This window comes from Sturnus vulgaris, chromosome 2 (assembly GCF_052056855.1).
Source record: "Sturnus vulgaris isolate bStuVul1 chromosome 2, bStuVul1.hap1, whole genome shotgun sequence".
Classification (NCBI taxonomy): domain Eukaryota; kingdom Metazoa; phylum Chordata; class Aves; order Passeriformes; family Sturnidae; genus Sturnus; species Sturnus vulgaris.
The window spans coordinates 119,133,507-119,160,175 of record NC_142244.1 but is presented as its reverse complement, the minus strand read 5'-3'; the positions used below and the strand labels follow the sequence as shown (position 1 = coordinate 119,160,175).

General features: G+C 64.0%; 5 protein-coding genes across 8 annotated transcripts in view; 4 read left to right on the top strand and 1 right to left on the bottom strand.

Moving 5' to 3' along the window:
* Positions 1–7,468, top strand: part of DCHS1 (dachsous cadherin-related 1) — a 42,973-nt gene extending 35,505 nt beyond the window's left edge. Inside the window, exons 18-21 of the mRNA XM_014890376.2 lie at positions 693–823; positions 1,269–1,555; positions 2,132–2,270; positions 2,474–7,468. Coding sequence (XP_014745862.2) covers positions 693–823; positions 1,269–1,555; positions 2,132–2,270; positions 2,474–5,088 — 3,172 coding nt within the window. The 3' untranslated portion in view covers positions 5,089–7,468. The remainder of the gene's footprint in view (positions 1–692; positions 824–1,268; positions 1,556–2,131; positions 2,271–2,473) is intronic.
* A 2,626-nt stretch (positions 7,469–10,094) lies between these two features.
* TPP1 (tripeptidyl peptidase 1) lies at positions 10,095–15,752 on the top strand. Its single transcript, XM_014890390.2, has 13 exons — positions 10,095–10,154; positions 10,625–10,720; positions 10,808–10,947; positions 11,024–11,174; positions 11,373–11,494; positions 11,801–11,985; positions 12,194–12,392; positions 13,595–13,783; positions 13,887–13,959; positions 14,224–14,344; positions 14,436–14,594; positions 14,665–14,802; positions 15,516–15,752. The coding sequence occupies exons 1-13, from the start codon at positions 10,144–10,146 to the stop codon at positions 15,654–15,656; spliced, it is 1,725 nt and encodes a 574-aa protein (XP_014745876.1). The 5' UTR covers positions 10,095–10,143; the 3' UTR covers positions 15,657–15,752.
* Positions 15,753–15,854: 102 nt separating this feature from the next.
* Positions 15,855–17,532, top strand: TAF10 (TATA-box binding protein associated factor 10). Its single transcript, XM_014890361.2, has 5 exons — positions 15,855–16,112; positions 16,313–16,464; positions 16,618–16,682; positions 16,786–16,900; positions 17,379–17,532. The coding sequence occupies exons 1-5, from the start codon at positions 15,932–15,934 to the stop codon at positions 17,466–17,468; spliced, it is 603 nt and encodes a 200-aa protein (XP_014745847.1). The 5' UTR covers positions 15,855–15,931; the 3' UTR covers positions 17,469–17,532.
* Positions 17,533–17,898: 366 nt separating this feature from the next.
* Positions 17,899–23,879, bottom strand: ILK (integrin linked kinase). Of its 3 annotated transcripts, none has more exons than XM_014890386.2 (13): positions 23,780–23,879; positions 22,240–22,333; positions 21,045–21,210; positions 20,631–20,726; positions 20,450–20,546; positions 20,271–20,354; positions 20,080–20,165; positions 19,759–19,868; positions 19,375–19,502; positions 19,151–19,272; positions 18,971–19,070; positions 18,764–18,894; positions 17,899–18,528 (listed from the first exon to the last, which is right to left on the bottom strand). In XM_014890386.2, the coding sequence occupies exons 2-13, from the start codon at positions 22,326–22,328 to the stop codon at positions 18,379–18,381; spliced, it is 1,359 nt and encodes a 452-aa protein (XP_014745872.1). In that variant the 5' UTR covers positions 22,329–22,333; positions 23,780–23,879; the 3' UTR covers positions 17,899–18,378. The 3 variants fall into 3 exon arrangements, with proteins under 3 accessions (XP_014745872.1, XP_088016695.1, XP_088016696.1); XM_088160569.1 differs by having other exon boundaries at positions 23,743–23,856; XM_088160570.1 differs by lacking the exons at positions 20,080–20,165; positions 20,450–20,546; positions 23,780–23,879 and having other exon boundaries at positions 22,240–22,417.
* A 47-nt stretch (positions 23,880–23,926) lies between these two features.
* Positions 23,927–26,668, top strand: RRP8 (ribosomal RNA processing 8). Of its 2 annotated transcripts, XM_014890343.2 has the most exons (7): positions 23,927–24,195; positions 24,272–24,437; positions 24,516–24,915; positions 25,140–25,269; positions 25,540–25,646; positions 25,746–25,842; positions 26,460–26,668. In XM_014890343.2, exons 1-7 carry the CDS (start codon positions 24,121–24,123, stop codon positions 26,568–26,570), a joined length of 1,086 nt encoding a protein of 361 aa, XP_014745829.2. In that variant the 5' UTR covers positions 23,927–24,120; the 3' UTR covers positions 26,571–26,668. The 2 variants fall into 2 exon arrangements, with proteins under 2 accessions (XP_014745829.2, XP_088016697.1); XM_088160571.1 differs by having other exon boundaries at positions 23,955–24,195; positions 25,746–26,668.
* Position 26,669: the final 1 nt, after the last annotated feature.

Below are 26,669 nucleotides of genomic sequence, written 5' to 3'. Positions count from 1 at the left end.
GCAAACACCCCACCATGAATCTGAGGCTTCTCCTGCCCTTTTCCACACACCTTGCTCAGGTGAGGTCCCCCAGTTCGTGTTCTCCCCCCCCCATATGTGCCCCCATGGCTGTGGGTTGCTCTGCCCTCTTCTCTGGTGGGGAGGTCTGGGGTATTCTTTCCATCCACACACCCCTCACCATTCCAGAGAGACTCTAAGTGTTCCCCAGCAGCCAAAGAGCCCCAGACACCTTCCTGCACCTCACAAGGTGCTCTGTCTGCACCCACACACCTTCCTGACTTCAACACAGGCCTTAGATGTGCAAAACCCTGCTGCCCTGTCCCAACATGCTCTCCATCTACCACACCCACTGCCCCACATGTGCTCTCCAAATCATGGAGTCATTGAGGTTGGAAAAGACATCTGAGATTATTGAGTCCAACCTGTGACTGATCACCATCTTGTCAACTAGACTAAAGCACTGAGTACATTTCTTAAACGTCTGCAGAGAATGAGCTGCACAGGTCCATCACCCCAGACTCTGAGCTGCTGCGCAGTTTCCCCACCACATGCACATGCTCCAGCCTGTGCACACCTGCAGTTCATGTCCCAGGTGCAAGGCAGGTGTGCAGTGCATGTCCCAGGAACTGTACACGGGTGAGGTGCTCCCTCACATGTGTGGGCACACATCTGACCCTCATGCCTGCCCACAGCTTGGTGGTGACAGCGATGGACCGAGGAACACCACCGCTCATGGGCTCGGCCACACTGACCGTGGTGGTGATGGACATCAATGACAATAGCCCTACCATCCCAGTCCCCTGGGAGATCCGTGTCCCTGAGAGTGAGTGCTGTAGCACTGAGGGCCAGAGCTGGGGTATGATGGGCACTGTGGGGTGGGGAGGAGCCCCCAGGGAGGCCAGGCCAGTCCCTGTCAGGGGCTGGGTCACACTGACCCTCTGAAGCCCCCTGAGCTCTCCAGCATGACCCCTGTGCTGCTGCTGTGTCCTGAGGGAGCAACCTGAATTACCAACTCAGTCCTGGCCCCTGCCCCGTGTCTGGGACTCTGGCTGCAGACACCTGCCCTGCCTGCTCACAGTCCTCAGACAGTATGCCCTGTGCCCATGCCATCCTCCACCTGCCCTGCCAAGCCCCTGGCATCTCCCTCTCCTATGGCATCTTTCCCTCTTCCTGGTGCTCAGGCTCTGGATTGAACTGGTTTCCCACCAGGTGAGCCAGGTATGCTGGACAGGGATGGGTCTGCTCACTCACATGTCTGCTCCCCACAGACACACTGCTGGGCACCCAGATAGCCCAGCTGACGGGTAACGATGTGGACTCGGGCCCTGCGCTCTCCTACACGCTGCTGCTGGAGGGGGACACGGCAGACACCTTCGGGGTGCTGCGCTACGGTGGCCACATTGCCCTGACGGGGCCGCTTGACCACGAGCAGCGCAGCCGCTACACCCTCACCCTGCGTGCCTCTGACACACGCCATGAGACTGAGGCCAACCTCACCGTCCTTGTGGAGGATGTGAACGACAATGTGCCCACCTTCACCCAGGTTTTCTATCAGGTACATGCACTAGGTGTGCTAGCCAGCAGGGGCCATCCCACACAAGCCCTCTGCAGCTGCTGCCTAGCCCGCCTGCCCTTACAAAGCAGAGCATGGGTCTGAGCCCCTTCTGGTCCTGCTTTCCTACCCACATCTACGTCCTGACATCCCTCATGCTGTCACGGTGGCACAGAAGGAGTTGAAACCAGGCAGGTGACCCTGGGACCAGCCCTGCAAGGGACGCAGCTGGATGCAGAGGATCCAGCAGAAATAGATGAGCACAGTGGGGAGGCCAGAGGGGGTGAGAAAGGGGCCACAGCCCAGGCAAATGTTTGTGGCGAGACCTGAGCAGGTCCCTGTTGAAGGTTGAGTTGGGCAATGTGTGCTGCAGTGCTGGAGCCCAGGCAAAGGGCTGGGGAGCCCCAGGAACACTTAAAAAGAGCACAAACCTCTTGCCTGTGTGGTTTCCCTGTCCAGTGAGAGGCTGGACGACCCTGCCTTTGGCTGCCTGGACAGCCCCAGATCCCCCTCCCAGCGAAGCTGGGGGCTCTGGGCAAGAGAGAACCAGATGCTGACTGGGGTTTCCTTCTCTTCCAGGTGCTGCTGCCAGAGCACACACCTGCCGGCAGTGTCATCCTTACTGTGAGTGCAACCGACCCCGACTCAGGGAGCAATGGGGACATCACCTTCCACCTGGCCGTGCCCAGCCCTGACGTTGCCATTGACCCCAGCAATGGTGCGTGAGCTTGGTGCTCTCATGGGTCAATCTAAGGGTGCCCGTGGAGGGGAGTGGTCCCATGCTGGCCCTGTTCCACGGGGTCTCTTTCTGGTGTGGCTGGTGAGGCAGACACAGCAGAGTGACCATCAAATGCTCCTCCAGCTGATACCCTTCCCAGCTCCCACTGGTTCCCATGCTGACCCTGGCTTTGTGCTCCACAGGGACCCTCTTCACCACCCGGCAGGTGGAGTTCAATGCCAGCCAGCCCACCCTTGACCTGGTGGTGGAAGCCCGTGACCATGGCTCTCCCAGCCTCTCATCCTGGGCCACAGTGCAGCTCCAGGTTCTGGATGTTAATGACCACAGTCCCCGCTTCCAGGAGCCATGCTACAACGCCAGTGTTCCCGAGGACCTGCGCCCAGGCACCACTGTGCTAACACTGGAGGCAGGGGATGCTGACCTCTCCCGGGAGAATGCTGGCTTTGACTACACCATCGTCAGTGGAAACAGCGGCAACGCCTTCCAGGTGGAGAGCCGGGTGGCCCGGGCCGGGGGGCAGCTCCGCACACAGGGAGCCCTGGTGCTTGTGGAGTCCCTGGACTTCGAGGCCATCCCAGTGTACAACTTGACCGTGGCAGCCTCAGACCGGGGCCTGCCGCAGCGCAGTGCCACCGTGCCTGTGCTCATCACCGTGCAGGACGTCAATGACAACCCGCCCGTGTTCACGCGGGCCGAGTACCGCGCAGCAGTGAGCGAGGCCGCGCTGCCTGGCACTGAGCTGCTGCGTGTGGCAGCCCATGATGCCGACTCTGGGCCACGTGGCCATGTTCACTACACCATCAGCTCAGGTGACCAGCACGGGCTGTTCCAGCTTCATGAGAGCACAGGGGCCCTGAGCCTAGTGCGGCCACTGGATCGAGAGGCCCAGGCGCTGCACACGCTGGTGGTGCGGGCCACGGACACACCAGGTGGGCACTTTGCACTGGTCCCTGTGGCCATTGAGGTGAAGGACATCAATGACAATAAGCCGTACTTCCCAGTGGAGGTGCTGAGCGCCAGCATCCGGGAGAACTTGCCCCCCGGCACGCTGGTCACCACGCTGCGCGCTGTCGATGCCGACACCGGCGCCTTTGGGGAGCTGCGGTACGTGGTGCTGGAGCAGGCACTGGGGGACCCCACCATGGGGGACGGCCGGGACGCCTTTGCTGTCAATGGGAGCTCTGGGGAGCTGCGCTCCCGCCTCACCTTTGACTATGAGCGAGCCAAAGCCTTCCAGCTCCTGGTTCGGGCCACCGACGCTGGCAATGCCTCGGCCACTGTGACTGTGCGGGTGCTGGTGACAGGGGAAGATGAGTATGATCCCATCTTCCTGAGCCCCTCCTTCAACTTCGAGGTGCCTGAGGGCGCGCGCAAAGGGCAGAGCATTGGGCGAGTGCTGGCCACGGATGAGGATGAGGGGGCTGACGGTGTTGTGCTGTATACCCTGGCAAAGCCCTCACCATACTTTGCCATCAACCAGACCACAGGCTCCATCTACCTGCGTGTAGACAGCCAGCCCCAAGCCGGGGCTGGGCGCACCAAGAGGGAGCCACGGGAGATGAGCCTGGAGGTGCAGGCACGCAGCCCCCTGCCTACTTCCCGTGTGGCCTCTGCACAAGTCACCATTGATGTCACACACACCTCCTTTGGCCTGGCACCTGACCTCAACCTACTGCTGGTGGCTGTGGCCGCCTCACTGGGCGTTGTGGTGGTGTTGGCTGCTGTGGCCATCGTGCTGGCACTGGTGCGCTCCCGGCAGCGCCGGGGCCACAAGAAGGCAGAGGGGGAGGGGGCACTGGCCCGTGCACAGAGCGGGTCCTTGCAGAAGCTGGGCCGTGAAGAGCCAGCACTGCCCGGGGCGGAGCACATCTACCACCAGGCACTGCCAGGGTATGGGACTGAGCCGGCGGGGCCCTACACGCGGGGCGGCTCACTGGACCCCTCGCATTCTAGCGGCCGTGGATCTGCTGAAGCCGCTGAGGATGACGAGATACGGATGATCAATGAGTACCCACGCGTGGCCAGCATCACAGCCTCCATGCAGGAGCACATCGCTGCCCGCGGCCCAGACTCTGGCATCCAGCAGGATGCCGACCAGCTTTCCGATATCTCCTGTGAACCAGCTGCATTGGAGAGCACCCAGTGGTTCAAGAGCAAGAAAGGCTCTGGCCTGCTGCTGCCAGGGCCACCCCTGCAGCTGTACCGTGAGGATGGGGGTGGCAGCGCCTTCCTGGGTGTCCGCTGTGGCCTCAGTGTCTCCTCGCAGCCCCAGGACTACGCCTTCCCAGAGGACGGCAAGCCCTCCGTGGAGGGCTCGCTTACCGCCATCGTGGCCAGCGATGAGGAGCTCCGTGGCAGCTACAACTGGGATTACCTGCTGAACTGGTGTCCCCAGTTCCAGCCACTGGCCAGTGTCTTCACGGAGATCGCCCGCCTCAAGGATGAGAGCTCCCTGCGCAAGCCCTTCCCAGCCAAGCCCAAGGCAGAGCCCAAGCCCCGCATCGACCCCCCGCCCCTCATCACCTCGGTGGCCCATCCAGGTGCCAAGTCTGTGCCCCCCAAGCCACCACCAGGCAGGACCTTCCCGCACTCATCCTCCCTGCGCCGCTCGCCCATCAGCCACGAGGGTTCCATTTCGTCCTCCGCCATGTCACCCAGCTTCTCCCCGTCATTGTCCCCGCTGGCTGCCCGCTCCCCTGTGGTCTCGCCCTTTGGCATCTCACAGGGACCATCCACCTCCACTATCAGCGCTGAGCACTCGCTGGAGCCCCCTGAGGAGGCCGAGCTCAGGATTTAGAGCTGGGCCCCTGGACTCTTCTGCCCCAGCCCACAGCCATGGGGCCGGAGCGGGGCCCAGCCCAGGGCTGCTAAAATGGGTGTTCATCCCCCTCCCAATGCTGTGCCTGGCCTGGGCCCCCAGGGACTGCAGGTGCCCTTGGGGGCTGTCACCCCTGTCCCTCCCTGCAGCTTGGCAGACGCTGTGCTGACTGGTGCCCTATGGACTGCTGACCCCAGTGCTGGCACCCCGGGGTGATGGTCCATGTGCTGCTTGCGGTGGCTCAGATTGGTGCTGGGCAGGACGGTGCTTCACGGTACTTGGTGCTCCGGGAGTGGTCGGGAGCTGAGGGGTGCTGGGCCAGGGGCTGCAGGCCCAGACCCTGCCCTACCCAGCTCCGGGGGCCATGCAGCAGCCCAGGTGCAGGAGGACCCTGAGCCTTCCCTAGGAACCCGAGGAGCTTCCAGGGCGGGGGTACGATGCCTCGTGGCTGGGGGTGATGTCCCAGGGCAGGGCGCCATGCCCCAGGGCACAGATGCTGCCTGAGGGAATGAACCTGCTTCCTGGCCGGGAGGGGACACTCACCGGGCTGGCTGCAGCAGAACGCAGCAGTGCCCACATCTTGCTGCCTGTGCATGGCTGACCGGGGACAGGAGAGCCTTTGAGGTCTCTCGAGCCCTTTCACTATGCACTGCTGCAGGTGACACATCCAGGGAATCTCCTGCCCAGAGCTTCAGGATGGTTCCTGTGGTCCTGGGAGGGAGGCGCCTGCCATGCTCAGCGTGGGAACCCTGTTCCTGAGACCAGGTACCTCTCTGGGCAGGGGTCCCAGGCAGGGACAGTGCCCAGGTACGGGCAGCGCAATGGTGCTGGCAGAGCTGTGTGATAGCTGACCGGGACAGCCCAGCCTCAGGAGCAGTGATGATGGCTGCTGTGACCCACGCATGCCTCAGACCCACCAGGCAGCCTGCAGCTACAGGGGCACAGGTGGGAGGTGATACCCCAAAAAGCCACATCACCCAGCATGTTCTCTTACAGCCACAGTGGGGACACTGGGCATCTGGCCTTCCCTGGGACCCTGTGGCATGACTGCTCCCCAGGAACGTCTTGGCCACCTCCAGAAAATGGTCAAGGTGCCAGAACCCCCTGCCCCGGGCCCCAGCCCCCTCTGCGGGACTGCTCTGCACTCCTGTTATGCATGTTGTGAGCCCGCACGGAGCCCCTGCCATGGGGCCGGTCCCCATCTCCTCCCAGCACTGTGCACGGCAGTCACACAGGCAGTGTCACTCACACCACGCTCAGCGCCCACCGCAGCTCTTCCTGAGCCCAGCAGGAGCAGCCATGCATCGCGGGCCCTGGAGTGTGGCCTTGGGTTCTGCCACTGTAGCCCTGGTGCTCCTGGAGGCTGGGATTCCCACGTGGCCATGGGTGCAGAGCGAGGGCTGGAACAGCATGGGGTGCCCCACAGCAGCCCCGAATGTCCAGTCTGGTCAAGAGTGCGTTTGGGGGTCAGGGAGGACAGCCTGTGCCTGAGCAGAGCCGGGGGGAAGCACCTTCCCATTACACTTTCCCCAGACCCAGCATGTCTGCGGTGTGGCTGCAGCCCCAGCCCCAAAGGTGTTGTCACAGCAGACAAATGCATCACTTCTGCCCATCCTCCCCGTTTCCCATGAAGAGCCATCTGTGGCTGCAGCTCCATCTGTCATAGTCAGCCCCTCACCCCCTTGTGCTGTGGGGTCCCAGCACATGCCAGTGGGTCCCAGGTGCTGTCCTGGGCACAGGGCAGTGACAGGGGCACCAAGGGAGCACAGGGCCATGCCCACTCTGCCGGGGACTTACAGGGGCCTGAGGTGCCCTGGGAGGGACAGTTCTGCCTTGGCACAGGAGCAGCCCACAAAGGCTCTGGGAGTGGGCACCCCCATCCCCTCTCTGTCCTGCTCACAAGCACTGTGGGGACACATTGTTCTCCCCAGGCCCCGTGGGGGCACTCTGGGGGTGCCCTTTGTCCCCCAGCCCTGTGGGGGCACTCTAGGGCTACCCGGTGCCCCACAGTCCCATGCTGGGGTGCCCCACGCCCTCAGCCGTGTGCTGCCTCGACTGCCCACACAGCCCAGCTCCACTGCACATCTGGGATGGGGACACAAATGGGCCACCCTGCATGCCACAGGAAGGGTCAGACACATGCACCCTGCTTTGGGCTGGGGTCACTGAGGCCCCAGTTATTTATTTTTACACAGTGTACTACAATTCCTGTTTTTACTCGTTTGTACCTTTTGTATTGTGTCTCGTGGAGCTGCATGTACCAGCGCTGCCCGCGGCCGCGCACGGGCCACCCAGTGCAGCCTGAACCCAAGTGCCAACGTCTCAAAAAATGCCTTAATAAACCACACATTTGTACAGACACAGCCCCTGCTGCCATGGGCTCATGCCAGGCTGGCACCATGTTCCCATGGGATTGATGGGGAAGGGGAGGGTACTGGACCTGCACCACGGAGGGCTCACCTTGGCCTGGCCAGGCTCTGGCACCCACATCCATGGCTGCATGCTGACAAGTCCTTCCCCTGCGAGGCCAGGGAAGCTGCGGCAGGACCATGGCCTTGGGTCTGTCATACTCAGGCTGCATGCCTGGGCTCAGCAGCAAGGCTGACTGTTTCCATACAGGCATACGTGCAAACACGGCTGTGGAAGACATGTCTCCACATGTGCACACAGCTGGTCCCACATGCCACAGGCAACCCCATCCCATCCTGCTACCCTCGCTCTGGTGAGGGCAGTGGGCAGGACTGCAGGGACCCGGAGCTGCCACAGCTGCACCTGGACACACCGTCTGCCCAGCAGGTACCTCACATTCCCAGGATCCCCACTGAGGATAACTGGGCATACAAGTTCCCCACACCACAGCCTCATCACAGGCACCAGCACACACAGCGTGCACTGGGGATCCCAGTGCTCTGGTGATCCCACCAGTCTGCCCAGTAGCTTTGGCTCTGCTTATCCGTGTTGGGCGACAGAGACATACACATAGGGCTCTTCAGTGATCTTCAAACGCTGTGACCCGACGCTACGCATGCCCCCCTCACCAAACAGTGCCACTCCAACCCCAGGAAACAGTTACAGAGTTTGCGAACCAGGAGTGGCTGTGCAGCTGTCAGGTATTGGATGTGGCCAGACCCATGCAGTGACCAGCCACGTTCATCCTGATTTCCCCGCTTTACCATTTTTTGTTGCTCCCCAAACCAACCTGTTTAGTCCCTGTCCTCAGCTCTCAGATTCCAACACCCCACAGCGAGTCCTGCACAGCCCCAGCCTATTCTGCACAGCCCCCCAAGGCATGCCCAACCCTGCTGCCAGCACTCTGAGACCAGGGGAGCAGCTCCCACCCCCCTGCTCTGACAGGGCTGCTCACACTGCAGAGGTAAGCATAAGCCAGTAGAGCTGGGGCAGAGAGGGGGAAAGGACCACCCACTCCCTGATGGTGTTCCTGTGTTCCTGGAGTCCCCTCTGCTCCTTCATCCCCCAAACTGACCCCTTCCAGCTCCCTGCTGGGGCACAGTGGGCATGCCAGGACCAGCAGGCTGCCCTCAGTGCCAGTGTCCTCCTCCTGGTGTTCCTGTCCTCGGGAAAATCCAACTGCCCACGGCAGGGACTCGCTTCACCCCGTCTGCAGGAAGAGCACACGAGCGTGCCCAGGCGAGTGGGGCTCCAGCCAGGAGACGCCGAGGCTCCCTGAGCTCCCCGGCACCAGACCAGCAGCAGATGCTCGTTAGCGTGATTAGCTCTGTCCGGCCACCTTAATCCCGGCTGTCCAGACAGATCCAGGACATCATCCCCTGCAAATCCCATCCCACTTAAAGAGTCCATCCCCAAACTGGACACGGGGCATGTAGCCCCCACAGCACCCCAGCCCCTGGCTAGGGCCAGGGTGCCTGGTTCCCCACTCTGCCTATGGCCAGGAGGAGGCCAGAGCTGCCAGTCCAGGGCAGCTGGTGGAGCAGAGGGAACAGGAACAGACACCTCTGGCATGGCCTCAGTGCGGGGGATGTGGCAGCCAGGGCCAGGCAGGTGGTTTTCCTATTGCCTGTCTCTTCCTGTCCTGGACCCCACTCTGCAGAAGCAGGAAAACAGCTGGGAACTGCTGGAGCCGTGGAATGTGCCATGTGATTTAGCTTGTCACCGAAACTGCAGGAAAAACAAAAAAAAACCTCTCCAACAGTATTTTTAGAGAATCAAGGCATTGCTTTATTCTGGCTGGGCTTTTTTGTTCTGGCCAGGATGTGCAACAGAAATCGTTTCATCCACACATGTTGCGAAGAGAAAATCACTCCATGACACGTTAATTTTACTAGATTTTTCACATATTTTATACAGTCAAAACACCTAGAATTTCACTGGTTCAGTGTTCATTGGTCCCAAGTTGCGTAGTTCTAAGTATTTGATTTCGTATGCGAGAGGCGATGTCTGCAGTTCATGTTCGTCAATGGTTGCTATCCTTTGTGTATCTCGTGCGATGCTCCCAGTAGCCCCTCCTGCACGGGACCCCTAACCCCCGGCCCCACGACCCCCCAGCCTTATAAGGGCCTCTCCTCCCGCCCCCAGCAGTCTGGGACCATCAGCCCTGAACGGACTCTTGTCCTGCCTCCAGCCCAGGATCCCCAGCCCTGCAGGGAGCTCTGTCTCCCTCGCAGCCCGGGAGCCCGACAAGGACACTAAGCTGAATCCCCGGTCCGCCCGAGCCATGCCGCCGCGAACATGTCCGCACCGCGCCGGGAGACGCCCGCGAGAAGGGCGGGCACAGGGGCGGTGGCGGCCTGTGCCGCGTCCGAGCCGCCTCTCCAGGCCGCCGGCAAGCAGGGACGGACTCCCCCCTGGAATCGGGCCCGGAGCCCGCCCCGCTGACGGGAGGCCGAGAGGCGCGGCTGGGCCCAAGCCCGGGGCGCCGGTCTCGGTTCTGGTCCGGGCCCATCCCGGTGCTCCGGCACCGCCCACCACGTGACCGGCAATCACGTGACCGCTGTTTTGGTGTCCCCACGTGGCGGGAGTCACGCGCCCGCACACGTGACCGGGCGGCAGGGCGGCATGGCGCGGGGGTAATGGGCACGGAGCGGGACCGCGGGGACAGCGGCACGGGGACAGCGGCACGGGGACCCTTCTCGGCGGGGGAGGAACGGGGCGAGGGTGCTTTCTGGCTACGGGGGCGGGACGGGCTGTAGGGGTCCGACGAAGCTCCCGAGTGACGGGAGCTCGGGGAGTCTGATGGGGCTCCTGGGTGGTGACCGGGGACCAGAGGGTCAAGCGGGGTTCCCCGGTGATGAGGGCTCACGGGTCAGGCGGAGTGTCCCCCGGGAACAGGGAGACAGGGTCAGACAGGCTCCGCGGTGCTGGGGCTCGGGGAACTCCGGTGGGGTTCCCCGGACCCAGGTGAGGGGTACTCAGGCAGGTTCTCCCGTCACGGGGGCTCGGGGGTTTCCGGTGGGGCTCCCCGAGAGCAGGGCTCCGGGGGTCAGTCGCGGTTCCCCATGGCTGTGCCAGTGCCTGTGCTCCCCTGAGCCCGTTGCAGGTGTTGGGGGATCGCCGCCGTGCTGGCGCTGTGTGCGGTCGCCTGGAGCTGCACCCTGGGGCTGGCGCTGCAGCTGGAGCGGGACCAGCCGTTCCGGTAGGTTCGGGGCGGTGGGCCGGGCCGGGCCGGGCTCGGGTGCCCGTGCTGGCCCCGCTCTGGCCCCGCTCACCTCCCCCCCTGCAGCGTGCCCCCCGGCTGGGCCCATGCCGGCCGTGTGGATCCTGGGCACCCAGTGCAGCTGACCTTCGCCCTGCGGCAGCGCGGCACTGACCACCTTGCCCGCCTCGTCGAGGCTGTCTCGGACCCCCAGTCCCCACAATACGGTAACAGCCCCGTCCCTGTGGTTGCTCCACAACCCCCGGGGACTGTGAGGGGATCTAACCCCTCTCTGCCTCCCAGGGCAGTACCTGTCCCTGGAGCAGGTGAGGGACTTGGTCCAGCCTTCCCCAGCCACGCTGATGACAGTTCTGAAGTGGCTGCAAGGCCATGGTGTAGAGGACTGCCAGAGTGTCAGCACCCTTGACTTTCTGGAGTGTTACCTGCCTGCAAGGTGAGCCCTAAGGGCTGGAACCGACTCTGGTGGCCCTGCGGTGGCCTTCCCTGTGTCTGACTACTGTCCCATCCTGTGCTGGCTGTTCTGGTGTCCTAGTCCAGTCCCACTCCATAGTGGTTGTCCCTCCTTCCCTCCCAGCCCTGTCCCTGTGTCCTAGCCCTGTCCCATCCCACAGCAGCTGTCCCTGTGTTGCAGCGTGGCTGAGCGCCTGCTCCCTGGGGCCGAGTTTCACCGGTACGTGCTGGGCCAGCGCAGCCTGGTGCGGTCCCCACTGCCCTACACTGTCCCCGCAGAGCTCGCGGAGCACTTGGACTTCGGTACGTCCCACCTGGGGGAGGTGAGCCTGTGGAGCTCAGGTGCAGCTGCTTCTGGGGGGACAAACCTCCTTCCTGCAGGACCATCTTACATGGGATCCAGTGACTGTCCCATGGAAAGTGCCGGGGGTGCCAAGCTGAGGCCGTGGGAGGGCTGGGGAGGCTCCTTCCTTGGGCTGGGGCTGCAGGGCTGGACTCTCCAAGCCCTGCTGACATAGGGACAGTGATAGAGAGCCCAAGGGCTCTGTCCTGCCTTCCCGGGCCTCAGCGCCCTGATGGCTTCTCCCACCGCACTGGGCTCTGCTGCAGTGGGTGGGATGCACCGGTTCCCCACGGAGCACAAGGCAGTCAGCAGAGCCGGGGCCAGGAAGGAGCCACAGCTGTCAAGAGCATCGTTCCACCTGGGTGTGACACCAGCCATCCTGCGCCAGAGATACAACATGACAGGGGGGGACGTGGGGCTCCAGCCCAACAACAGCCAGGCTTGTGCACAGGTAATAACTGCCCGGGTCAGAGGTCTGTGTGCTGTGGCAGTTCTGGGGATTGGTTCTGTTCTAGGGATCTTGGGACAGCTGGGTGTCCCGTGGCGGCTGCTGGGAGTACCTGGTGTAGCACAGACCTGTGCTGTGCAATTTTCCAGGTCAGGATCAAAATGCTACCTTGTTTTTTCAAGAGAAGACAACCTGTCCCTCTGTGTCACAGTTTCTCGAGCAGTACTTCCACCAAGCTGACGTGGCTGAGTTCATGCAGCTCTTCGGCAGTGGTTTTGCCCACCGCACGCAGGTGGACCGGGTGGTGGGGCACCAGGGCCATGGCAAAGCTGGGCTGGAGGCCAGCCTGGACGTGGAGTACATCATGAGCACAGGCGCCAACGTCTCCACATGGGTCTTCAGTAATCCAGGTACTGGGGAAGAGCCCCGAGGGGGAAGGGGAGCACCCGAAGGGGAAAGGGAAGCACCCAGAGGGAGGAGGAGAGTGCCCGGAGCAGGGAAGGGAACACTTGGAGGTGTGAGGGGCACGGCTGGAACAGGAGGGGAGAGTGCTCGGAAAAGTGAGGGGAGAGGTTGCAGAGCTGTGCAGACAACTGGCTGTAGTACAGCCCCAGCTGCCTTCCCAACTGCTGTGAGTGCACCCTGTGTGCTCCCCAAGTCAAAGCTGGCACCGGATTCCCAGCTCCTAGGGACATCACTCCTGGTTTGTGTAGTGACTTTGAACCGTGTGAACCCTCAGCATCCAGAGTATCCTGAAGCAGGGATTTCATTGCTGGCACCATGTGGAGCAGCTGCTCGCTCAGCTCCCATGTAGGAGGGCACAGCCCTTCTCCCATGGGGTTTTCCAGCATTGTTGGAGCTGAGTTCCCACCCACGAGTCTCGCAGTGGAGCACATGAGGGAGAGAGGGAATCTGGGAAAACAAATTGCCAAACGGCCTGCACAAACACAAACAGGGTACAGTGCTAGGGGCAATGTCCCTGTCCCAGATTGGGAACTGGCTGAGCAGGTGAGTACCACAGGGGCAGTGGCCCTCTCCCTGATGGTGACAGTGACAGCAGCCCAGCACTGCCCTTCCCTCTGCCCCCACACAGTTACTAGTGTGGGAAGGGTGCAGGGACAGTGACATGGACAACCAAGAGTGAGTGGAGGTGGCTGGGGCTCTGCTCCCCTCCCAGTGGAGACGGCTGGAGGGCAGGGAGGGACTTGGGCAGGTGCAGGTGGAATGTGTGGAGGTGGAACATGCACCACTCTGCTGGGATCTATTGCCAGAGGAGCCGAGGCCCGGCTGGTTTCACAGGTGCCCATGTGGCTGCAGCCCTGGGCCAGAGTCTTGGAGAGGGGTGTGAGTGTAGCCCCCTGTCCTGGGGTAAGGATGACCCTCTTGCCACCCCCATGGACTGAGCAGAAGCTTGGTGCCATGCAATGTGAGGAGCCCCGGGATGAGCTCACAGAGCTCCAGGTGGGATATGCTTTGACTCTGTGGCCCACAGGAAGGAGCACCTGGGGCTGCACTGCATAGGAAGGTGCTGGTGCTGATGAAGCAGGACTCCTCGTGCTGTCCCCTGTCCCTGGTGTTGAAGGACATGTCCCTTCCCCGATGTCCTTTCCAGGGCGCCACGAGAGCCAGGAGCCCTTCCTGGCTTGGCTGCTGCTGCTCAGCAACATGTCAGCGCTGCCCTGGGTGCACTCAGTGAGCTACGGGGACGACGAGGACAGCCTGTCCTATGCCTACATGGAACGCGTCAACACCGAGTTCATGAAGGCGGCGGCCCGCGGCCTCACCATCCTGTTTGCCTCAGGTGCGGCCAGGGCCTGGCATGGCAGAGCCTGAGCACCGAGCAGGGCTGTGGAAGGGCTGACTGGGATGCAAGGGTCACCTGTCATCTGTCTGTGTATCGGCAGGTGACGACGGCGCTGGGTGTCGGCGGGTGCACAGTGGGAACCACACGTTCCGGCCCAGCTTTCCGGCCTCCAGGTGGGTGAGGGAGGGAGTTGGGTTCAAGAATTCAACACAGACCTGCGGGGGCACTGCCGGCCCTGGCCTCGTTGGGCTCTGAGCCCCTGGAGGGTCACCTGCTTCCTCACCAGCATGGTTACAGACCCCAGAGCTGCAATCTATGCAGCTCCTAGGGGTTTGTTCAGTTTGAGAGGCAAGGTTGTGGTAGCAGAGGGAGCTCTTGGTGGCTGCTGAGGCCCAGGCAGCTGTGTGCCCACCTGCAGTGTCCCCCTGTTTCCCCAGCCCCTATGTCACCACTGTGGGTGGCACGTCCTTCAAGAACCCCTTCCTGGTGACAGAGGAGGTGACGGATTACATCAGTGGGGGTGGCTTCAGCAACGTCTTCCCCATGCCTCAGTACCAGGTGAGGGACACCTGTTCCAGTCTGGGGGCTGCAGGGTTAGGGGTGACAATGGAATTGGGGATGACCATGTGCTGTGCCATGCTGTCCCCAGGCTGCTGCCGTCGGGCGTTTCCTGCACTCAGCCTCGAAGCTGCCACCCAGCTCCTACTACAACAGCAGTGGCCGCGCATACCCTGACCTGGCTGCGCTCTCCGACAACTACTGGGTGGTGACAAACCGCATCCCGCTGCCCTGGGTGTCAGGGACCTCGGTAAGGACCTCATCCCCTGCTGCCCTCCAGGATGGTGGGGGTCCTGGGCTGAGGGGTTGTGCCCACGCAGGCATCCACACCGGTGGTGGCAGGCATGGTGGCACTGATCAACGACCGGCGCCTGCAACGGGGGCTAGCACCCCTGGGCTTCCTCAACCCCGCGCTCTACCAGCTGCAGAAGAAAGGGCTCGGTGATGCATTCTACGATGTGAGTGAAGCGGGCAGTGGGGACTGGAGAGGTTGTGCTGGGGGCTGAGGGGACTTTGAGTGTCCTGAACTGTTGGGCTGAGGCCTGGGGTGGGCCTATCCATTGGGCTGGGAAGACCGAGCATGCTCCAAGGGCTGGGGACCGAGGGGGCTGTCCTCGGGCTCTTGCTCCCAGAGCTGTGCCTGGGGCAGGGCCAGCAGTGTCCTGCTGACAGGCAGGAGAGAGTCACAATGGCCTTCCCATGGGAGGGTGTCCTGGATTTCCCTTGACCTTTCTATGGGAGAGATTTCTTGGGGCATCCTCATAGACTACTGTGAGGTTTGTGGGGCCGGTCCCCTTGTGTGGCCAGGGCAGCGGCATCCAGTGACTGCGGAGATCCAGAGTCCAGCTGAGTGTGCTGTCCCACAATGCCAGTGTCCTGAGGGGACCCTGGGCAGGAGTGGCCTGTGCAATGGGGGGCGTTGTGGGTGTCTCCATATCAGGTGTTTGGGGGCCCCTGCGCCCTGGAATTCCTGTCTTAGAGATGCTGGGGGCAGCTGTCCCTGGTTCCCAGAGGCTGCGGGCAAGTGTGCCTATGGTATCCCTGTCCCGCCTGGTTCCCGTGCCCCGGGGTCCCCGTCCCAGGGCTGTGTGGGGCTCCCGTGCCCCGGAGGTGGCTGTCGCGGGATTTGGGGGTGGTCCCCGAGCCCCCGTGCTGAGGCTAGTCCCCACAGGTGATCCAGGGCTGCCACCTCTCCTGTCTGGACGGCACCGTGCAGGGCCAGGGCTTCTGCGCCACCCCCGCCTGGGACCCGGTCACCGGCTGGGGCACCCCCAACTTCCCGCGCCTGCTGCGGGCGCTAGGGCCGCGCTGACCAGGACACCGGGACCGGACACCGGGACCGGACACCGGGACCGGAGAGCGGAACGCCGCCGAGGCGGGGGCGGGGCCAATAAACACGCGAAGCCCCGCCCGCCGCCTCTGTTTGTTCCCGCGCTTGCGCTAGGGGGCGCGCGGGGCGATCAACGCCGGAGGGAGGGGGCTCGACAGGGCCAATGGGCTGGTGAGAGGGGTGGGGCGGGGGGGCCGCGGGGCCAATAGGGTGGCTTGGCGCGCGCAGGCGCGGAGCGGAGGCTGGTGCCGGGGACCATGAGCGGCAGCGCCGATCCCGACCCCGCGCCCGCGGCCCCGGCGGCCCCGCCAGGCCCCACCGAGGGCAACAAGCCCAGCCCGGCTGCTGTGGGCAGCGCCGGGCCTGGGGCGGCGCCAGCTGCGGGGGGCGGCGCGGCGCGGGCCACCGAGGGCTGTGCGGCCGGCGGGAGGGGCCCCGGTGAGTCGAGATGCGGGGCGGCTGGGGATGGGCCCCGGGCACGGGAGTCCCGCGGGGTGCCCTGAGTCGCTCCGGCCGGGAGAGTGGCGTCCGGTGACTGCGGGTGTCCCGGGGTCCTACTGAGCGCGCTGTCCCGCAGTGCCGGTGTTGGCGGGGCGCGGGCGTGCGGGGTTCCTGGGCCTGATGGTGCTGTCCCGCAGTGCCGGTGTCCGCGGCCGTGGCCGCCCCTCCGGACGGGGCCATGTCCAACGGCGTGTACGTGCCGCCTGCGGCCAACGGCGACGTGAAGCCCGTGGTGTCCACCACGCCGCTCGTGGACTTCCTCATGCAGCTGGAGGACTACACGCCCACGGTACCGACATAGAGGGCGGCTCCGGTGGGACGGGACGGGACACGGGGCAGGTCCCACGATACTGGGATATGGGGCGGCTCCTGTGCGATGGGATATAGGATACGGAAACGCTCCCACGGGGCCGTGGAGCTGTTCCAATTCTTCCTTTCCCAGATCCCGGACGCCGTCACAGGGTATTACCTGAACCGGGCAGGGTTTGAGGCCTCGGACCCCCGCATGTGAGTGGCCGCAGGGTGGGGGGAAGTGGCAGGAACCCCATGGGGGTCCGGCAGAGGGGCCCATGCCCCCGTGTCGTCTCGCCGACACGATCCCTGTATGCAGAATCCGCCTGATCTCGCTGGCGGCACAGAAATTCATCTCAGACATCGCCAACGATGCGCTGCAGCACTGCAAAATGAAAGGCACGGCCTCGGGCAGCTCCCGCAGCAAGAGCAAGGTGAGGGCACTGAGGGAACCAGGGAACCCCCTCTGGGGATGGGGCTAAGCCTGCAGCCACGGAGTGCAGGAACATGGGGTGCAGAAATCCCAAAATCTGCCAGGCTTATGGTGGGCCCTTGCAAGTGGGGAGGGGCTGGCAGGGACACGAGGGAGGCTCTGAGCTTGTGGACACACTTTGGTGTCCCCCACCCCAGCAGTGGCTGCAGCTCTGGGCTTGGGGAGGAGGTGACGTGGGGGGTCCTGGGGACCCTCCTAGTGCCATATCTGGGGTTCAGGGGCTCCGCAAGGCCAATGGGATTTGGTGCTAGGTGTCTGGGGATTTCTGAGGGCACAGAGCAAGAGAATGTGGGGAGCTAGGATTGCCCTAATGCTGCCCAGCAGCTCCTCTGGGAGCAGGACATGCCCGTCCTTGCACCTTGGGGAGTCCCACACCCCCAGGCTGTCCCTGCTGTGACCACCTTCCCCATGTCCTCCAGGACAAGAAGTACACGCTGACCATGGAGGACCTGACACCAGCGCTGGCCGAGTATGGCATCAATGTGAAGAAGCCGCATTACTTCACGTAGAGCACAGGGGAGCTTGTAGGAGCCACGTTGGTGCCATTAAACACCTGCTAGGGTTTTGTGGGAAGGCAGCCTTGCTCCTGTGCCTGCGTCCACAAATGCTGGCCCTGGTCCTCCACATGCTCACCCTCCTCTGGTGACAGCTGGTCACAGTGGGCTCGGTGCTCCTGACAGTACTGGAGCAGAGTGGAGTTAGGAGGACAGGAACTACGTAACACTCTTCTTCCTTCTCCGTCCCTAAACTTCCTCTTGTTTCCCACAGGAAATACCCTGGGGGCTGCACGGGTAGCACTGTGGCGCCAGGGACAGGACCCTGAGCCCAACCCCATCCTCAGTCCTGGACCTCCCCTGTGAGTCCCAGCCCTCCAGTCACTCCAGCTTCCCACCCCCAACCAACTCCCCCCATTCGCCCACCCTGTGCCTCAGCAGCTGGTTCCATACCAAAAGTTTATTTGGTTGCCAGTGGCCATTCTGGGGCCAGAGGGAAGTGGCCAGTGAAGCGCGAAGCAGGGGCAGTGCTGGGCACCACAGGTGGCCTCTCCTGGCCTGCCCCTTACCCCCCAGCCTTGGGGGGCTGAGTCCTGGGATGGGCTTTGCCCAGCAAGGGGGACAGGGGGCCCCACAGCCCCATCCCTCAGCACCAGGGCCAGGCCGCACGCCATGCCCTGGGTAGGCGGGCTGCACTGGATTGGGGGCTGCCCAGAGGCTGGGTTAGAACTACCCTGGTGAGGGGCTACCCTGGGTGGGGGTCTGGAGCTTGCAGAGCTCCAGTGCAGGCAGTGCCATCTGTACCGTGTGTCCGTGGCTGGCTCAGGGTGAGGGGTGTCCTCTGCTCCCCCCGGCTCTAGGGCTAAAGGCACTTGGGGGTGGCGGGGGGCGCAAGGCAGCACTGGACGGGGGAGGCACCTCCCCTCTACTTCTCCTGCATCTTCTCCAGGATGGGCACGATCATGTCGAACTTGGGGCGCTTGGCTGGGTCCTCGTTCATACAGATCTTCATCAGTTTGCAGATGTGGGGGGAGATGCCAGGGGGGATGGTGGGACGTAGCCCTTCCAGTGCTACCTGCAAGCAAGAAGAGGAGCCAGAGTCAGGATTGGGACCCTGCCCCTGCAGGCAGGGACACCTTCCACCTGCCCAGGTGGTTCCACACCCCTTCCAACCTGGCCTTAAAACACTTCCGGAGATGGAGCACCCGAAGTTCTCTGGGCAACCTGTGCCAGGGCCTCACCATCCTCCATGGCCAGAACTTCTCCCCTAACTGACCCGAATCAGTTCCTTTGCCCTTCCACCCCCTCACCTTCATACCAATCTCCATGTTGGACAGGTCAGCGAAGGGCACCTCACGTGTCACCAGCTCCCACAGCAGCACCGCGAAGCTCCACATGTCAGCTGAGCGCCGGTTGATCTCCTCTGGTTTTTTCTGCAAAGCTGGGGGAGGGCTGGGAGCTGAGTGGGGCTGGGGGTGAGGGGGCCAGTCTGGGAGGGCTGGAAACTAGGCACTCACCTTCGGGAGCCACCCAGGCCGGGGCGTACATCCGCCCCGGGCACTGGAAGGAGAACTTGACGTCAGCCATGCTGATCCGTGCTGTCATGTCCTCATCAATCTGGGGAGAGTAGGGGATCAACAGGAGCTCCCTGCCCTGAGAGCCCCCCAGCTTGGGAGAGGGACTATGCCCCTACTCACCATGACGCTGCGGCTGTTGAGGTGGTGGCGTGGAATGAGGGGCTCCAGCGTGTGCAGGAAGGCCATGCCCCGAGCGATATCAAAGGCAAACTTCACTGCCTGCATCTGGTCCACCACAAAATCTGGGAAGGGAGTGACAGGGGTTCAACCCACCCTAAGCCCACCCAGGGCTGTGGCTGGAGAGGCCCCTGCTGCCCCCAAACACACCATCCCCCAGCACTCACTGGTCCCCTCGTGCAGGACATTGTACAAGGAGCCGTAGGGCATCCAGTGGCTGATGACAGTAGGGTGGGGAGCTGGAGGGGCCTGGCAGGCGCCCAGCACTGGCAGCACATTAGGGTGGGAAAAGATCCTGCAAAAGAAGTGACAGCCCTAAGAACAGGGAGGGACTGCCTGCACCCCCTCATCTGGCCTTTGCCCAGGGCCTTCTAGCCCTTTGCCACCACCCTGGAGTGTTCCTGGCCCCACAGAGCTGGGAGGCTCCTGCCTGCCCCATACTCTTTTGAGAGCTGCTGTTGCCCTAAGAAGGTGCCAGGGTGGCCCTGGTCAAACGCTGGTGAGGATCCCAGGCACATGCCGGGGTGGCTTCAGGCAGGTGCAGCACTCACCGCAGTTTTGGGTACTCCTCGTTGAAGTCCCGGCTCTTCCGTGTCGTCCAGTCCCGGATTTTCAGCATCTTGATTACAATGTCGTTGCCCTGCCAGCGCCCCTTCCACAGCTGGAGAAGGAATAGGGACACAGGCACTGTGAAAGGGGGGGCAGAGTCCCCAGGCCCCTGTGTGGGACTCTGGAGCCCCACAATGAAAAGGGAGCCCCTTGAGCTGGGCAGGAGCTCCCTCCCTGCACCTGGCCATAGGACTCCAGAATTGCTGTGCCCAGCAGGACCAGGACATGGTACAGGCACAACACCCACGGTGAGAGGGACCCACCTCTCCTGACTGGTTCTCATTCAGCTTGTGGCTCAGGCTCAGCTGTTTGAAGTCAATCCCGGCGAGTTTGTTCAGGGTTCCATTCCCTACAGTAGAAGAGGGATATATGCTCATGGCTGCTGGATCCAGGAGGCAATGGCCGCAGGACATGGGGGACCCACGGCACCTCCCAAGAGACCCTCTGTCCTTACTGGGCCGGGTGCGGGTCGTGCCCTTCCAGAATGTGTCCTTGTAGGGGATCTTGGTGAGGCTCTGGCCCAGCTTCTCAGCACGCTCTGCAGAGGGAGGAGGAGAAGGAGAGTGGCACCCAGAGCCTGCTGTGGCTGGCCAGAGGCTGTGTCAGTTATGGGGTCCTGAGGGGTCCTCGTACCTTTCAGGACCTCTCGCAGTGGCATCTTGGCCTTGTCTGTGGGGGTCTCACCATATTTGTTAGCTATGCTGACTAGGGCCCCGCTGCCTACCAGATCCTGTAGAGAGCAAGGACTGTGGTTTGTGATCTCTCCTCAGCCCCCTACCACCCTGCCCTCCCTCCTGCCCGTGCTCCCACTCACCTCAGCCACCTGCTCGTGTCCCCAGAAGCAGGCATAGTGCAGCGGTGTGTTCCCATGCTCATTCACTGCATTGATGTCTGCTTTGAACTGCATCAGCTGGGAACAGGGGACAGTCCCTGTGAGCCCGGGACTGTCCCTGTAAGCCCAGGCAAGATCCCTATGAGCCCAGGACAGCCCCCATCCTTCTTGTGCCTTGTCCTGGGGGATGCAGGGGCAGCACATTGGGAGCTGTAGGGAGGGGCTGATGTGGGGCTTAGAGGGATTTGGAGGGTGTTTGTGAGGAGCGGGGAGCTCAGAGGTGCTGGGGGGATGCCAGGTGTTCCTGACAAGTGATGAGCGGATCAAGTCCCACGAGGGTAGTGTGGAGGGCTACAAAGGGGTGAGGAAGGGCAGGTGCTGGTGCGGGGCAGGTACCTTCTGCACGATGTCACGGTGGCCATGGCTGGCGGCCAGGTGCAGAGGGGTGTCATCGCCCCGGTTCATGACATTGATGCGAGCCCCGCGCATGATGAGCATGTCGACCACATTTGAACGGCCCTCGCGGCAGGCCCAGTGCAGGGGGCTGAACCCATGGTCGTCCCTACAGGATAGCGGGGGGCTCTGCTCAGCTGTAGCCCCCTGGCCCAGGCATCACTGGCATCATTCTCAAAACACCAGCCACAGGGGCAAAGGGACCAGGTTGAACATCCATCCCACTCCCACCCACCCCCACCAGGGCCCCACCAGCCCAGGCCAAATCCTGTCTCCTTCAAGGCTGAATCACAGCCGGATCCTGTCCCCATCCCCCCACTCCATGACCAAGTAAGGGAGGAGGTGGCAGCCAGGCCTTAAATGGAGATCAGGAACTGTCAAAGTGGCTGCTGCAGCCCCGGCTCCCCTCCAGCCCCCTGGCACAGCAGACCCCACTGCCCCCACCATGGCCCTGCAGGCAGGGGGTACCCATCACAGAGCAGTCCCTTGGGCACCTTCTGTGGGTCCGGGAGAGCTTCGAGTGCCTGGGACCCGCAGGAGGGGCAGAGAGGCATGACCAAGGGCTGCCATTTGTCTGAAGCATGTCCAGAACGCCACAGCCATGGCCTGGCTGGGGTCATGGTACAGGGTCACACTGTGCCAGCCGCACACACTGCAGGCAGATGCTCCAAGCCCCATGCCTAGCCCAAACGTGGCTCCTGAATGGCTGTGGGCACATGTTGTACCCCACAGTCCAGCAAAACCCCTGGAAAGTGCTGTGGGGAGCAGACACCTGGACACAAAGAGTGGCCCCCACAACTCTCCGCCCCAGTGGTCACAGCTGTGTGCCTACACATCAGCCAGGGTGCTCCCCAGAGCGGGGATGGTGACACAAGGATAAAGTCAGTGGACACAGCCACCACTATGGGGACAGGGGAGGTACCCCCAGCCCAGCTGAGCCCTGGCTGTGGCCGCGAGGAAGTGGCCAGAGGATGTTTGGCCTCGTGCCTCAGCGATGCGGTAACTTCCTCCAGTGGGGAGGTGCTGTGTCCTGCCGTCTGCCCCCTGCCTTTCCATGGAGACCAGCGGAAACCAGCCCCGAACACAGTCTCCCCCCGCCCTCGCCCAGCCCAACCCAGCCCAGCGCAGCCCCACTCACCCCTGGTTGAGGTCGTTCTCGGTGTTGTCCAGCCACAGCCGCACAGCCACCGCGTTGCCCTCCCGGCATTGTGTGAAGATGTCGTCCATGGCGGCTGTGGGAGGGGACGCGGGTAAGGACATGGGGACCCCTGATTCCCCCCCCACCCCGGCTGGGAGGTCCCTGAAACAAGTACAGGAACTTCCTGGCCCCCTCCTTGTCCCCTCCCGCCCCATCCCTGCAGCTCTCCAGGAAGCCGCAGGCAGGCTGAGGTCGGGGCTGGAGCCGGACCCGCAGCCCAAGATCCCGGGTGATTCCAGCATGGCCGTGGCCACCCGCAGGAAGCCAGGCTGGCACCCCCGGGCTTATCACCAGGCACAGCTGGCCCCAGTGCCCACAGCTCTGGGGGGGAGTGAGGCTGGGGGAGCTCAGCACCCACAAGATGGCATCCTGAAGCCCTATGACCCTCCTGACCCACTTGGCTGGGCCTGGTATGGCACCATGCTCAGAAACCAGGACCCCAGAGTCTCATGCACTCCCCTTGGATCCACGGATACTCCAGCTCAGAGCCAGGCACAGAGCTCCTTCCTGCTCCCCATGATCCCCCGAGCCCCTGGCTGTGAGCGTGGGAGGTCTGCGATGTTGAGCAGGGACATGGAGTGAGTCTCACAGTATGGGGACAGAGTTAGATTGAATATGAGATGCCTGACATGCACCCACTGGGGCTCAAACCTGCTGCTCGAGGATCCCCCTGGACCTGATGCCAATCCAGACACGGCAGGACCCCTACCAGCTGCCGGCGCCTGCAGCTGCCCCCCAGGACCCTGCCTGCACCCCTTGCCTCAGGCAGCTCCGGAGGGGTGGGATGCAGAACCCTGGATTCTTGCCAGGGTCTCATAGGCCCCAGCACATCCATGGCACCACTGGCCCTGTCCCGGCACCAGAACACCCACACTCCCGGATGAGATTTATCCCCCACCCATCTGGTGGCACCTCACGAAAAGGGGTCCCCAGGACATGCCACACCAGTCCCGGCCCTGTGGGACCACACACCGCTGTGATGACACCCTACTCTGGCCCCACCCTGTCCCCTGCTTGGTCCGGGACTGTGCCCTCCTGTCACATACCGGTCCCTACTCAGTCTCGTGGGGCTGCCAGGACCGGCCAGCCCCAGCACTGCCAGGATGGCCAAGTGCCCACCTCGGCCCTGCTCAGCACCCGCGGCAGGGGACGGGATGTGGGTGGGGACACAGTCTCCCCGTGTTACCCCAAACTAGTGGCTAGTGCCGCGCTCTGCCCTGCAGCCGCATCAGTCCCTCCCCTTCAGCCCCCCAATCCCTCCCCTGTACCCCCAACCCTTTCCTGCACTTCCAATCCCTTCCCTGCGCCCCCCACCCCTCCCTCGCAGCTCCCCCCCTCCGGCCCAGGCTCCGGCTCCGGCAGGTCTCCCTCCGGCCCCGGCCCCGGCCCCGGCCCCGCCCCCGCTTCGGGTCGCCGCAGCCTCCCGCTCGCGGCCTCCCCAACCTGTCCCCGCTCGGTGCCGGTGCCGTCCCGCCGTTACCGGGTGCGTGTCCCGGCGGCTCCGCAGGGCGGCGGCTGCAGCGGGCGCGGGACGGCGCGGGGGCTCCGCCCCGACACGGCGCCCTCTGCCGGCCGGAACCCGCCACGGCCACGGCTCCGCCACACGGCACCGGGCGGGGCAGCGGGCGGGGCGAGGCCGTCGTCGGGGAACTCGGTCATGCGGGCTGGAGGCGGGGTTATGGGGCGTGCTGAATTGACCGGGGGCGGAGCGGAGTGTCCGCGGCACCTCCCGATCCTCCGGGCCGCGAGGAGGGGCTGTTCCCGCGGCTCTTCCCGGGCGGGAACACGTGCGTCCCGGTACCGACCGAGGGTCCCCGTTCCATGTTCGCGGAGCAGGACTGGAACGATGCAGCGGAGCCGCTGCCCCGCTGCGCCCCGGAGGGCCCGGGCCGGCCGGTAAGCGGGTGACGCGGGGGCGGCGCGCCGGGCCAGTCCCGGGCGCGCGGAAGTCACCGGCCCCCACTCTCCACAGGGCCCCACGACGGGAAAGAGACGGCTGCCCGGGACCGGGCGGGACAGCGGGGCATCACGGAAGCGGCCCCGGAAGCGGAAGAAGGCCGGCGGGCCGCGGGCCGCGGCGGAGGAGCTCCCGGCCAGTCCCGACGAGCCTCGGGAGGTTGGGCAGCGGCCAGACAGAGGTACCGGGATGGCTCCGGGGCCCGGCGGGCAGGAGGGAGCCTCCTTCGCGCCCTGACCCCCCCTCTCGATGCCCCCAGAGGGCCCGGCTGAGCCGGCGGAGGAGTCCGGGAAGCCGGCGGGGCTGAGCCGTAGGCAGCGGCGGAACCGGCAGAAGCGGCAGCAAGAGCCGCCGGCAGGGTCGGATGGGGAGCGGGGCTCAGGGCCGGGACCCCCGGACCCGCCGGGCCCTGCGGAGGCTCCTCCAGAGCCCCGCTCGGGCCGCTCGGCCGCGCTCCGCGCACGAATGGAGGAGCGGCTGCTCGGCGCCCGGTTCCGTTACCTGAACCAGCAGCTCTACACCGGGAGCAGCCAGGACGCGGCGCGGCTCTTCCGCGCCGACCCTGCCGCTTTCCACCTGTACCACCGCGGCTTCGAGCGGCAGGTGCGGCGCTGGCCCGAGCGCCCCGTGCAACGCATCGTGCGCTACCTGCGCCGCCGGTGAGCGGGAGGGCGAGGCCTGAGGGGGAATATGGACCGGAGGGGCCGGTGAGCGGGGGCAGAACGGGGATGGACTGAGGAGGGGCTGGGGGGCGCGGGGCCAGAGGATGGCCGGAGGGGCCATGAGCGGCGGAGCCAAGGGGTAAGCGGTGGGGCGAGGGGATTACCAGGGGACCGGTGACCGGCTGGGCCAGGGCGCTCTGACCCCGCTATCCCTACCGCAGGCCAGCGTCGCTAGTAGTGGCGGATTTCGGGTGCGGGGACTGCACGCTGGCTGCCAGTGTCAGGAACCAGGTGCACTGCTTCGACCTGGTGCCACTGTCCCCGCGGGTCACCGTCTGTGACATGGCCAAGGTACTTGGGGCACCCCCGGGGCAGGGAGTGGGTGCTGCGGGGGTGCAGGTGGGGGCATCCTGACCCCGAGGGTCCTGTGCGGGAGGGGCAGCACGGGTGTTTTTATTCGAAACCTGGGTGTGTGGCACGGCTGAGTCCACAAGCCGGGAGAGTCCAGGGGCATTGCCCAGCCCTATAAACATCGCCGTCCTCCTGCTCCCGGAGGTATGCAGAGCGGCTTCTAGGCCAAGTCATCATCCTCCTTCTCCGGGGGTGTTCCGGGTTGGGCAGGTGCCACTGGCGACTGAGTCGGTGGATGTGGCCGTGTTCTGCCTGGCGCTGATGGGCACCAACCTGCAGGAGATCCTGGGAGAGGCCAACCGTGTGCTCAAGCTCGGGTAGGCAGAGGTTGTGGGGCAGTGGGAGACTGGGGGAGGAGCAGGGATGCTGTGTCCTGGGGGTGCTGGGTGCCCTGCTCAGAGCTCAAGTGACCGCAGGGGGACCCTGATGGTGGCCGAGGTGGCCAGCCGCTTTGAGGACACACATGCCTTCCTGAAGGCCATGACGCAGCTGGGCTTCAAGACCGTCTCCAAGGTGTGTTCCCAGGTGTGCCTAGGGCTGGGCAGTGGGTGCACCAGGAACCAGGGAGCCCAGGGAAGGAGCTCATGGAGGGGTAATATTGAGGCCCAACCTGGTGTGGAGCAGACCAGGGGTTGATAAAAGTAGATGAAGGTGGAAGGGATTGGTGCATGGGGAACTGCAAGTCGGAGAACAGGGGTCCAGTATGCACAGGAGTGGAGTTCTGGAGCAGGTTTGGAGGTCCTGGGGACTGTAGGGGTGCGCTGTGGCAGTTTGGGATACGGGTTGGATGGGGTGATGAGGGGAGCACACTGGGATTGTTAGTGCAGGACCTGGAGGTGGGTGCGTAGCCTAGGAGGGGCTTGGGGGTCCCGGGGCCTGGAGGAATTGTGGTGTGTGGTTCATGGTGGGTGTTAGGCGTTAAGAGGGATACACCGGGAGCCAGGGTACTCAGGCCCCACAAGGGCTTTGGAGCCAGGGTCTGGGGGCAAGAGGGCCCTGGGCACAATGGGGTCTGAAAGGAGGCAGGGGGGTACCCTGAGGGGGTTGTCTGAGGCAGCATTGACGAGGCTGTGGTGATGATGGGGGCTCCAGGGTGCCGGTAACAGAGTCGGGTGTTCCCGCGCCCCTAGGACCTCTCCAGCTCCTACTTCTACCTGTTGGAGTTCGCCAAGACCGGCCCGGCCCGGCCCGGCCCCGCTCCCGGGTTGCGCCTACGGCCGTGTCTGTACAAGCGGCGGTGACCGGAGCGGCGGGGCCGGCCCGCGGGGATGGGGGCATGGCCACTGTGCTGGCCCCGCCCCCCGCGCGTAACCACCAATAAAGCCGCTGCTTCCTCACAG